Source organism: Choloepus didactylus, chromosome Y, assembly GCF_015220235.1.
Source record: "Choloepus didactylus isolate mChoDid1 chromosome Y, mChoDid1.pri, whole genome shotgun sequence".
NCBI classification, from domain to species: Eukaryota; Metazoa; Chordata; class Mammalia; order Pilosa; family Megalonychidae; genus Choloepus; species Choloepus didactylus.
Genome location: NC_051335.1, coordinates 29,163,225 through 29,175,562, shown reverse-complemented (window position 1 = coordinate 29,175,562; position 12,338 = coordinate 29,163,225). Strand labels below are relative to the sequence as shown.

The 12,338-nt window shown below is 36.4% G+C and overlaps 1 protein-coding gene across 1 annotated transcript in view; it reads right to left on the bottom strand.

Annotated features, from left to right (window-relative positions):
* The window catches only part of THOC2 (THO complex 2), a 175,998-nt gene that overhangs the window by 71,697 nt on the left and 91,963 nt on the right, over window positions 1-12,338 (bottom strand). Inside the window, exon 8 of the mRNA XM_037822774.1 lies at window positions 4,940-5,106. Coding sequence (XP_037678702.1) covers window positions 4,940-5,106 — 167 coding nt within the window. The remainder of the gene's footprint in view (window positions 1-4,939; window positions 5,107-12,338) is intronic.

The following is a 12,338-nucleotide window of genomic DNA, read 5'->3' as shown; positions in this document are numbered from 1 at the left end:
TACTGGATATCTGACAGATATCTCAAACTTAACTCCTTATTCCAGCCTCAACACCCCAAACCCATTCCACCTGATTTTCCCTATCTCAGTTGATGACAACAGCATCTTTTTAGCTGCTCAATTCAAACTATCCTAGAATAGTCCTTAACTCTACTTTCTCACAACCTGCATCCAATCCATCAGCAAATATTATTGGCTCTACCTTCAAAATATATCTAGAATCTGACCAAATTCCACTGCTACCACAACAGATTGATCCTATGAAAAATCTCTCTCTCTCTCTCACACACACACACACATGTATGCGTGCTCACATATTCTCTCTCAGAAATACATACCACTCATGTTACCAGTGGAGACGGCTATTAAACAAGCTCCTTACTCTGAAGCTAGCAATTAATGGGAAAAATTAAACCATTTTTCCTGCCTTTCCAGTAGGAATCCAAGGTAACCAAACAGCATGAATGGATAACAGCCAATTTTTTAGAGAAGAATGACAGGTAAAAAAAATGTATAAGGCAATATAAAATTAATAAATCAACAATTTGGAACTGTTAGGGAAATAACTGACTTAGATATGGATCATTCATGGATTCTGAACTATTTAATATAAGGTTGATGAGAAACTGGATATTCACATGGGGCCAAAGTATCAACCTGCAGGTAACTTGCTGTTGACAATGGGGAAAACATCATTGCATAATGAAGGGATTAGACTGTCACCAACTCATCAAACCATTAAAAATGGGACAGACATTAGATGCTATGCATTATGAAACACATAGCACAATCTTTGAAGTACTTTAACCATTAAATATTTTATTTAAACATATCAAACCTTTAGACCTAACTCCCAGTATATAAGAAATACAGGGGACAGAAAACAAATTAAATGAACCATGAAAAAGCAATTAGATAAATCAAAAGGTAGAGCCTTCTACAGGAATGGTCTCTTTAACAAACCACTGCCATTAAATGAGGGGGGACACTGCTCTAAAAAAAAAAAAAAGACTGAAGGCTCACAACCAAATACAATGTGTAATCTTTGAATGAACAATAATTTGAACAAACAAGTTGTAAAAGGCATTTGAGGTACAATTTCAGAAATATGAATACGGGCTGGGTTTATTAGATGATAGTAATGAACTACTGTTAATATAATTAAGTATGAAACTAGTATCATGGTTATGTAGAAAAATGTCTTTACTTCTAAGAAGTACAATCTAAAATATTTAGGAGGGAACTTTCACGATACCTGCAATATAAATTATTTCCCAAAAAAGTATGGTAACATGTTAATAAACTTAATTCTAAGTGACAGAGTTATAGGTATCATTCCCTTCCTAAAAACCCTCTGTTGGCTTTGCCCAGCATTAAAGTCCGACTTTACACTAGCCTAAATAGACTTAGTGATCTGATCCTTCATCTCTGACCTCATCTCCTACTACTCTCCCATTTAATCACTCCGATGTAGTCACACTGGCCTCTTTGCTTTTCCTTGAACTCACTGGGCATGCTCACACCCTAGGGCCTTTGCAATGGCTGTTCCCTTTGCTTTGGGGTTCTTATAAAGATATTCACACAGTTTACTTCCTCACTTCCTTCAAGTCTTTGCTTAAATCTCACCTCAGTGAGTTCTACCCTAACCATTCTATTTAGAATTACAATCTACCACCACTCGTAGCACTCCCCATCTTCCTTATCCTGCTCTTTACATATTTTTCCCCAGTACAATGATCACTTTCTAACATACCATATAATTTACTTAGCATGTGCCATGAAAACAAGGATTTCTGTTTGCTTAGAGATGTAGTCCCAGCACCTAGACCAATGCCTCACACATATCAGATGTACAATCAACATTCCTTAAATGAATGAACTTGGGGTATGAGGGCCTAACCATGGCATCACCATACTACTACTGTGTTTTAAATCCAGAAATCACAGGGCTGTGATATGGGTAAAAGCAATCATTTCCTTCCTCCTTCCCGTTACAACTCTAGACAAGTTTGTCTTTTGCTGTACTTCTTTCTTCCTGTCACATGTGTATTTCTCAAATTGTTCCCATGTTGTCCCTAAACCCTCTTTTGCAGCATTCCCTGTTACGGGAATAGGGCAGATGTACCTACCCTACTTTCCAAAATGCACACATGCTATGAAACCCTTTCAAGTCAAAACATCCAGAAGAGCTAATCACAGACTGATGCTAGAATAAAACAACTTTCTCTGATATCGTAGTACTAATAATGACCTCTGCCTAGAAGTACTAGCATTAAGGGAAAAATAAATGAAGCCCATTAATCCAAATAATTTCCAACTTCCGATTGAGGGTGGGGGTAGGAATGAACATTTTTCAGGTAGTGATAGGGAAGGGGAGAGTTAAGCAAAGGACCAATACATAGATTGACCACACACACCTAAGAGCCTACTCCCAGAGTTACATCCCCTAAACAGTCCTTGATTTTCTTCTTTCCTTATTTACCTCCCAAATCACAAATTATGTAAAATCTCTAACATTTTCTTGCCTATGCCCAATGGCCCTTAAAGACTGCAGATTCTCACAACAAAATAGTTCTGGTGATAGAAACAGGGAAACGGTGATCCACAGAGGAAGGCAAGTGTCCCTCTTTCCAAGAACAAGTTATTTCTAAATCAACTGCTTCTTGGATGGGTATAGCTTATATAAGAAAAATGACCTCTGACTACAAAAAAGGATTGTTCAAATATTTTCAACCACCTAGGTAGATACATTTTTTTATTAGAGCAGCTCTAGGTTTACAGAAAAATCATGCAAGAATCACAGAGTTCCCATATATTGCCCTCCCCCCACCACAGATTTCCCTATTAATAGTTTATTAGTTTATTAGTGTGATACCTTTGTCATTTTAATTCAGCTCAAAAAAGGCTTATATTACCATAAGGAATATTTTCATATTAAAATAAAAGATTTTTACATGCTAAAACTCACATTCAACAAACAATACTTGATGTTTTGCAGTAAGTCATCATTATTCACTGTGATTTGCTCTGAAACCTAGAGTCTCCAAAACTATATTCCAAAGTCTCTAATCTATATTCTAATTAAACATGCCCAAGTTAAATTTCACCTACCCTCTCACTTCAGCAGTTGGTTTCATGGTCTCAAACCTAAAGCAATCATGGTACCTCTTAAAATATAATATAATACTTGAACCTCTCTTTCTTTGTACTAAGAGTGGACTCCCTGGATGCTAGTAGGAAAAGGAACACTGATTTCTGAACAAAGGTGAAGGGATAGTGCTCTTGCCCCACATACCTGAAATGTACTCTGTTTGGTTTCCAATGGCTATATGCTTTTAAACTCTGATCTGTTTTCTCTTCTGTCTCCTGGAGCATCCCAGAGAACGGAAAATGAAAGCATGAGCAAAGGCAGCCAGTGCTATATCATTTGAGAATCCTAAGAGGAATCCTCTAACTATCATGAACTTGAGCTCCAAGAAGACAGGAATAGACACTCCTCTTCACAAGAGCATCCTCAGTGCCCAATAAAGCATCGGCTTATAATAATCACTCAGTAAATGTGTATTTCTCGACTAACTGATCATCCCAGGCAGGCAGACAAATTAGCAAAGCTATACCAAAAGGACAATGGAGACCTTATTATGTTAAAATCCTCCATATTATCAAGAGAGTTATCTTCCTAAAACAAAGATCATTCATTTACATTACTGAGCATTTACTATAAACAGTAAACTAATCCCTAGAAATTAATAAAACATAGAACCTGCCCCAGATTGTGACTCACAGTCTGGCAAAGAAGATAAACATAGTTTATTCTAACATAAGTGCTAAAAGTACAGGTAAAGTCCTATGACAATACAGATTAAGAAGTGACTAATCCTGCATGGGTAAAGTGTCAGCCAAGACTTTACAAAGCAAGCAGTAATTGATCTGAAAGGATAAATAGGTTGCACAGGATGAAGAAAGGAGAGGTGAAGAGGGTTGGGAAAGAACAGTTTTTTGTTATAAGGAACTGCAGAAACAAAGGTTCACAGCAGTGCCTATTCCGAAGTTCAGAAAATGGCTAGTAATCTGATTTGACTAGAATATTACATTTGAGAAAAAACTATTATTAAAGATGAGACCAGAAAGAAAGAAAGAACAGTGCTATATTGTGAAGGGCCTCTTCTGCATGTTCAGAAGTTTGAATTTCACTCTACAGACAAGGTTTTTGAGAAGTTAAGTGCCTCAACTGTATCTCTTGTATAAAGTAACAGTAGCAACAATATGGAAGATGGATTGAAGGAGAAATAACCAGACACATAGTGATTAGCTAGATAGTTATTGTAGTGGTTTAATGAAAAATAATGTAAGACATGCCTCAAGTTCCCATCCATAAAAAAATTCCAATGGCCACTATCTATACAATAAAATTCTAACTCTTAACACAGTATTCAAGACCCCTGACAATCTAAAGTGCACCTACCTTTCTAACTTCATTTCCTGCCCTTTCTTTTTCCCACATCATAAAATTCAGCTACATCAGACTATGTACCATTCCTTCAGCATGCCATGTACAATCACACTTCCACATCTTCACTCTCACAGTCTGTTACTTCTCTTGACAAATTTCTATTCATCCTTCAAGGACCAGGTTAATAAAAAGGTTTTGTCACTAAAGTCTTCCCTGACTCCATCTTTCCCAAGGTAAAACAAATTATACTCTCCTCTAGGATTTCATATCACATCATTCATATTACTCATATAGTATTTTTATATTGTTGGCTAGGCATTTATCTAGCTCCTCTGCTAGAATGCCTGAACCTGAAACCAGTCATTTACAAATTAAATTCAAACTTAAATTGTACACAGAAAATCATAAGATTAACATATATATATATATATATATATATACATATATATATATATATTTGTGCATACATATATATATATTTTTTACCTGGTAAAACTTGAATTTGAACCCAAGAATATGACACAGTGTTTGCGGTTCACACATACTCATGTAAGATTCTAATAAAGATATAAAGAAGTCATCGTGTTCTGGCCTGCATTCAAACACTTCTAAAATGATATCCAAAACTCTATTGGGATCCAGATTAAAGCATCCTGCAACAGATGAGATATACACAAATTCAAAACCGGTATACATTATTTTTGGTAAAGCCATTAACTTTCAGGGATAACTTACATATAGAAAGATAAAGACAATGGTTTAAAAAACAACTTCTTTTACAAGTTTGCTTCCCCTCCCAAGAGGGAAATCTTCATAACTTTCAAGATCATGAAGTCCACACTCCACATTTTACAGATGAGAAATGTGACTTGCTCAGGATCAAAGAGAGGGTAAATGACAAGGCTGGGGCTACAGCCTAGGTCTTCTGACACTACATTATGCAAATTTTCTTCTATGCTACACTGCGACTGTCTTATCAGTTCCTGATTACTCAGACTAGTGAAACAGATCAGCATTTTTAATTCTTAGCAAAATACGAAAATCAAACAATGCATTATATAAGTTTAGGCATCTAAAGTTTTTTTAAATGTTTTATACAGAAGTATTTGGAATATTGATAAACAATTACAAGTTCAGGTTCACAAAAGCAGACCATTTTTAGAATCATTTTTTATTTTACCTTAATACGCAACAGAGTTACAAAATATAATTGTGCCACACAAATTTATGTTTATGTTTTTTGGCAACATTCTAAAGGGAAAAGAAGTATATACTGACACAAAAGAGATCAGAGAATACCAAGGAAATTAGAGACACAACAAAGGAGTCTGGATGATATTAAGCAGTAAGAGAAGGAAAAAGACAACCTAAGATAGAGCAGAAAAAAGAAGGGTTACACTGAATAAGTGCTCATGGCTACTTGTTCTTGCTAATCTTCTAGAGTGAGCTTAAGAGGGCTGATGGACACAGATTTAATAAGTATTCCTACCAGCCATTCTACTCTTATTCTCTCTATATGCATTTCACTTCAGCTATTACCTTAAATATCATAGTGCAGACATATATGCATTTAACTTATGATAATTCAACCACTTACACAGCAAAAAAGGACAAATAATTTAAACAATACGGATAATTCTGCCCACCATTCCTCTCAATAAAATGTATGCTTATGACCCAGAGTGAGTATGAAAGATGAATCTGCTATTCCCTCAGTTTATTTCAGTTTATTCATTGGGGTAAGCAAATAAACACTGATTTCTTCTAATACAGCAAGAAAAAAGAACTATGTTAAACTTAGGGGGAGCTGTCAGATATAAACACTATACCATGGCTGACTTCTGGGATTTTACCAAGAAAATTCTTACATAAATGTTTCTGCCCTACCCCTTTTGTAAGAGGAGAGTTCTAGAGTTACTTCTATTAACTCCCGATTTAGCTATATTAAATGCTATAAAATTAATGACTGATTCACAGTATCTTAGCAGTCACTTAGAAATTCTCCAAATACAGGAGTTTTTTTTTTTAATTTTTTACTCTTTTTATGAGATCCAAATTTAAAAATACATTTTCTCCCATTTATTATACTAAGGAAAAAAAGGACTAAACCAGTGATCATGTATAGAAAGAGTTCCAAATTTTCACAAATTCTCCAAACATATTTTTCTTTTAACATTCTGGGAAGAAAACTTCTAAACATTTTGCCTCCCTCACCCTCCAAAACATATGGCCTATCAATGTAAAAGTGACTCCAAAATAGTAACTAGAACTCTCATATGCTGTTGGTAGTAATAAAAAATGGTAAAATCACCACTTTCTAAAACTAGCAGTTTGTTAAAAAGATAACCTTAAAAGCTATCATTTGAACAAGGATTTCCATTCTTAAATATTTACCTAAGAGAAAAAAATGCCTATATTCATAAGATGCAAATGGTCATAGCAGTTTTATTTCTAATAGGAAATAAATGGTAGTATGGTATAATTGTAGTATATACAATGGAATAAAACCCAGCAATAAAAAGTAACTACTGATACATGCAACAATATGGAAGAATCCTAACATAATTATGTTGAATAAAATAAGCCAGAGGATCACACACTGTATGAAGTCCATTTATAAAAATTTCTAGAAAATGCAAACTAATCTAAAGTGACAGAAAACAGATCAGTGGTTTCCTTAAGAAGTGACTAATCCTGCATGGGTAAAGTGTCAGCCAAGACTTTACAAAGCAAGCAGTAATTGATCTGAAAGGATAAATAGGTTGCACAGGATGAAGAAAGGAGAGGTGAAGAGGGTTGGGAAAGAACAGTTTTTTGTTATAAGGAACTGCAGAAACAAAGGTTCACAGCAGTGCCTATTCCGAAGTTCAGAAAATGGCTAGTAATCTGATTTGACTAGAATATTAGATTTGAGAAAAAACTATTATTAAAGATGAGACCAGAAAGAAAGAACAGTGCTATATTGTGAAGGGCCTCTTCTGCATGTTCAGAAGTTTGAATTTCACTCTACAGACAAGGTTTTTGAGAAGTTAAGTGCCTCAACTGTATCTCTTGTATAAAGTAACAGTAGCAACAATATGGAAGATGGATTGAAGGAGAAATAACCAGACACATAGTGATTAGCTAGATAGTTATTGTAGTGGTTTAATGAAAAATAATGTAAGACATGCCTCAAGTTCCCATCCATAAAAAAATTCCAATGGCCACTATCTATACAATAAAATTCTAACTCTTAACAGTATTCAAGACCCATTTTCAACAAATATTTATTTAGCACCTCTGCATCAGGTACTATTGTTCTAGGCAGTGAGAAGAAAGGTACTAAATTAACAAAACAAACCAAAACTGCTGTCATCATAGAATTTACATATCAGTGGAGGTAGAAGGACAATAAATGCATAGCATAATAGATAGTGTGCCAGTTTGGATGTATTATGTCCCCCAAAATGCCATGTTCTTTAATGAAATCTTGTGGGGCAGATATATTAGTGTTGATTAGGTTGGAATCTTTGGATTAGGTTGTTTCCATGGAGATGTGACCCACCTAACTGTGGAATACCTTTGATTACGTTATTTCCATGGAGGTGTTGCCCCGCCCATTCAACGTGGGTCTTGATTAGTTTACTGGGGTCCTCTAAGAGCTCAGAAAAAAGGACCTCACAGCTGCAGCTGAGAGTCATATTTTGAAGACAGACATTGAAAACTGACGCTGACATTTTGGAGAATGCCATTTTGAAATGCAACCTGGGAGCAAGCAGACACCAGCCACGTGCCTTCCCAGCTGACAGAGGTTTTCCTGATGCCAATGGCCTTTCTCCAGTGAAGGTACCCTATTGCTGATGTGTTACCTTGGACACTTTATGGCCTTAAGGCTATAGCTTTGTAACCAAATAAACCCCCTTTATAAAAGCCAATCCATTTCTGGTGTTTTGCAAAACGGCAGCATTAACAAACCAGAACAGATGGTGATAAGTGTGAAAAAGAAAAATAACCAGGGAAATATAGAAAGTGTTGAGGGAGGCAGCCAGGGAAGGCTTCAGTGAGAAGGTGACACTGAGTGTTTGTGACCCCTTGCATGCATCATAGTATGCTTGATGGGATAGAGTATCAGTTTAGCCAAAAAAATCAAATTATTTATAGTCATGGAATAACAAAGTATGTCTTGAGCTTGCAGTTTTGATTGCCACATTATTCTTCAGAGATAAAAACATAACCTATTCTCTATGAGGACAAAGTTCAATATAAGTTAAGTAGTATATATTTTGCCAGTTAGATAAAAGCATACCTTCAAGAAAAATCTTTGAAATGTTCCTTAAAATAACAAAGAAATAAAAAGGCATAACCTCACAAGGACAAAAAAACAGAAGAACCAACAGGCAGACGAGATGTCAGCAAAATTTTAGAATATCATAGGGAGATGGATGAGTGGTAATTTCAACTTTGCTCTGTTGAAAGCCTACACAAGAGATGCTAACAAGAAGCAAGGTGGTTCCTGCAGCAGAATTCTGGAAAGGCTCAGGATATAGTGCACAGATAAAGGTCTACCACTAATCTACTTCCTATATCTATAGATTTTTCTTTTCTTGGCCATTTCATATAAATGGAATGGTACAACATATAGCCTTTTGTGAATGGATTCTTTCACTTAGCATAATGTTTTCCAGGTTCACCTGTTGTAACAGGTTTCACTGAATTCTTCACAACCATGCACCCTCAGTTAAAAGAAAAGAGCTAATCTCACCTAAGAATGTTCTTGATGAAGTACTAAACATCACTAATTTTATTAAATCTCAAGCCTTGTGAACATGTCTTTTTAATATTCTGTGTGATAAGATAGGAAGTACATATAAAGAATGTCTATCATAGAGCAAAATATTATGATTGTCACAAAAAAGCACTTGGACAATTGTTTGAATTCTGAACTTAAATAGTTGCTTTTTTCATGAACTACCATTTTACTCGAAAGAACTGACAAACTGTGGATATTCAAATTTGGCATTTGCAGACATTTTCTCAAATATGAACAAAATCAGCCTAAAGTATTTGTTGCCTCTGATAAATTTTGAGCTTTAAAGCAAAAATGAGAATTCTGGAAAAAGTTGCATATAACATTATAAGCTTGACAGCTTCCAAATAAATAAAGCTTTTTTTATGCCACTCCATAATGATACTGAAGTTTGTGATTTTTAAAGCATAAATTGAATAATGAAATGTGTCAACATTGGAAAGATCTGCATACTTCAACAAACCATTATTTTCCAAACATCCCATGGATCTTATATAAGGTAACACACAGGTAAAAGACTCATTCATTGATATGGCTCACTGATACGGTTTCAGACTCTACACTGTAACTAGCCCCGAAATAACCTCCACTTGTCAAGTCCTGGTATTGTTTCCGAGAAGAATAAACACAATTATCCAAAAAGACTATTAAAATACTCCTCCCTTTTTCAACCACATATCTGTATGAGCTCAGATTTCTTTCATATATCTCAAAAAAAACAACAAAGCACAAGACTGAATGCAGAAGCACACAATTGAAAGATCTGTAAAAATGCAAAACAATGTCACTTCTCACTAATTTTTTGATTATTTTCATAAATATTATGCTTATTATTTTGAAATGAATTAATACTTTTTAATTTTTCAAATTTAATTTCTAATACAGTAAATATTAATAAATATTGCATAAATGAAAGCTCAATAACTTAAGATTGCAAAAGGAGATCAATTTCTGGCAAAAGTATATGAGGAGCCACATTGTGCCAGTCGGAGGGCAGGGCAGATGGCAAAGTGGTGAGGTGTGGAATCTAGTTACTCCTCTAGGGCAGCTGGTAAACAGCCAGGAACTGTATGGAACAGTCGCCTCAGGCCTCAGGAGTGTCTGTGACAAGTCATGCATCATACACCAATGCAGAACAAGTAGAACAGCTGAGAACACAGGAAAAAACTGTAAGTTTCCCTGGCCAGGGGGCTGATGTCCCTACCCCCCAGGTACTGCAGACTATCTTGGAGCTGGTTTCCAAAGGGAAAAAAAAAAAAACGATCTGTGATGGGAGAAAGGAGGGGGTCTCAACCTGGCACCAATTACAGAATTAATTAACAAATCTGGACTGCTGACTAAACACTCCAAGCACAGATAAACCAGGAGCCTCACCAAAGGAGCCAGGAGAAATCCCTTCCCGAGAGCGGAGGCAGGGCGGGCAACAACAACAACAAAAAAGACTTTTGGAGTTAGAGATGTTCAGAATACTGGAAAAGCACTGAGCTTCAAGAAAAAGGGGAACACAGACAGGGGTACCAACTCCTGTCTGCAAACCCACGGAGCTGGGGGTCTGGCTCTGAAATAGGTTTTTTTAATCTTCTTTTCCTGCTCTCCACCTCTAACTTTTTGCTTTTCAATAGCCCATTAGAGTTCCTGCTTCAGCACTGCCCAGGGCAAGGGCAGAATAAAGAATTAAAGTTGTCTGACAGTAACTTTCAGGTGAAAGAGATAAGAGCCTAAAGGTCCATACCTGGACTAACAAAGCTTGGGGTAAAGGCCTTGAAAACGGTTTTCCCTTTCTTTTAAATAACTATTCGAAGTATCTCATTACAGAAAGCCTCAGATATTTGCAATTGGCCCCTGGATACAGGTAAGGGTAGAGCTAAAATAGGTCTGAGAAACAAAGCAACATATATACTGGGGGAGATAATTTCCCCAAGGCAAGTGGGCTGCACCCAGTTCAAGTGGTGGGCCTCCCTCAGAGAACTCAGACCACAGGGGCTGGAAAACAGCAACCAGCTTGAGTCAGCCAGGCCCTTGACAGAAACAGTCTGTGGAGAATTACAGGCACCCGTGGCACCTCTTTACACTGGTGGGGAGCCGCGAGCTGACAAGCACCACCTGCTGGACGCAACAGAAAACGTACAGTCTACAGGCTACACAGAAGGGTCTCACAACCCTCAGGATCTCATTCTCAGGGAAAATTCATACCCTCTTCCTGAGACCTGGGCCTCAATGAATTAGGAAAATCTGATTGGGTTAAATCATACCTGGGGAAACTCTCTCACAAAAAGGTTACAAAGAGGGCAAGAACCAGAAAAACAAGAGGTGAAAATTCTGATTAACTAAACAGAAGCTAGGATAGAGGGCTAGAATAATTTGAACTGTAAGCCAAAGAAAAAACAGAGAACAAAGCCAACCAACAAGAAAACCCTAGGTAAAAGAGAGAAAACTGTAATCAAAACATAAGATGACTAAACAGCTAACAATAATGAGCCATACTAGGAAACACAAAAATATGGACCAGCCTAAAGAACAAACTAATACTTCAAATGAGGTACAACAATTGAAAAAACTAATAATCAAACAAATATCCTAAATCAACTCAAAAATCAAATCAATGAGCTTAGGGAACACATGGAAAAACAGATAAAGAATATGAAAAACTGGGTGAACATAAGGAGGAACTTGGAAGTTTGAAAAAACAAGGCAGAATATATGGGAATGAAATGCACAATGAAAGAGATGAAAAACACAATGGAGGAAGATGGAGGCATAAAGAGGTGTGGAAGCTAGTTTATCCCCTTGGAATAACCAATAATCAACCAGGAACAACAAGTAAATAATCTGGAAAAACTACGGGGGGACAAACGTGATTGTCCACTCATCATAAACCAATCTGAATTTGGAGGAATGCCAGAGATCGCAGCATAAAGTCTGTAAGTAAAAACTGCAGACCTGACTATGGAGCTTCCTACTGCAAAGGAGAGGCTAAACCTGCATCTTCTTGACCAAAAGGAGGATGCAAAATGAAATGAAATAAAGCTTCAATGGCTGAGAGATTTCAAATGGATTCAACAGGTCACCCTAGTGGACATTCTCACACACTATATAGAT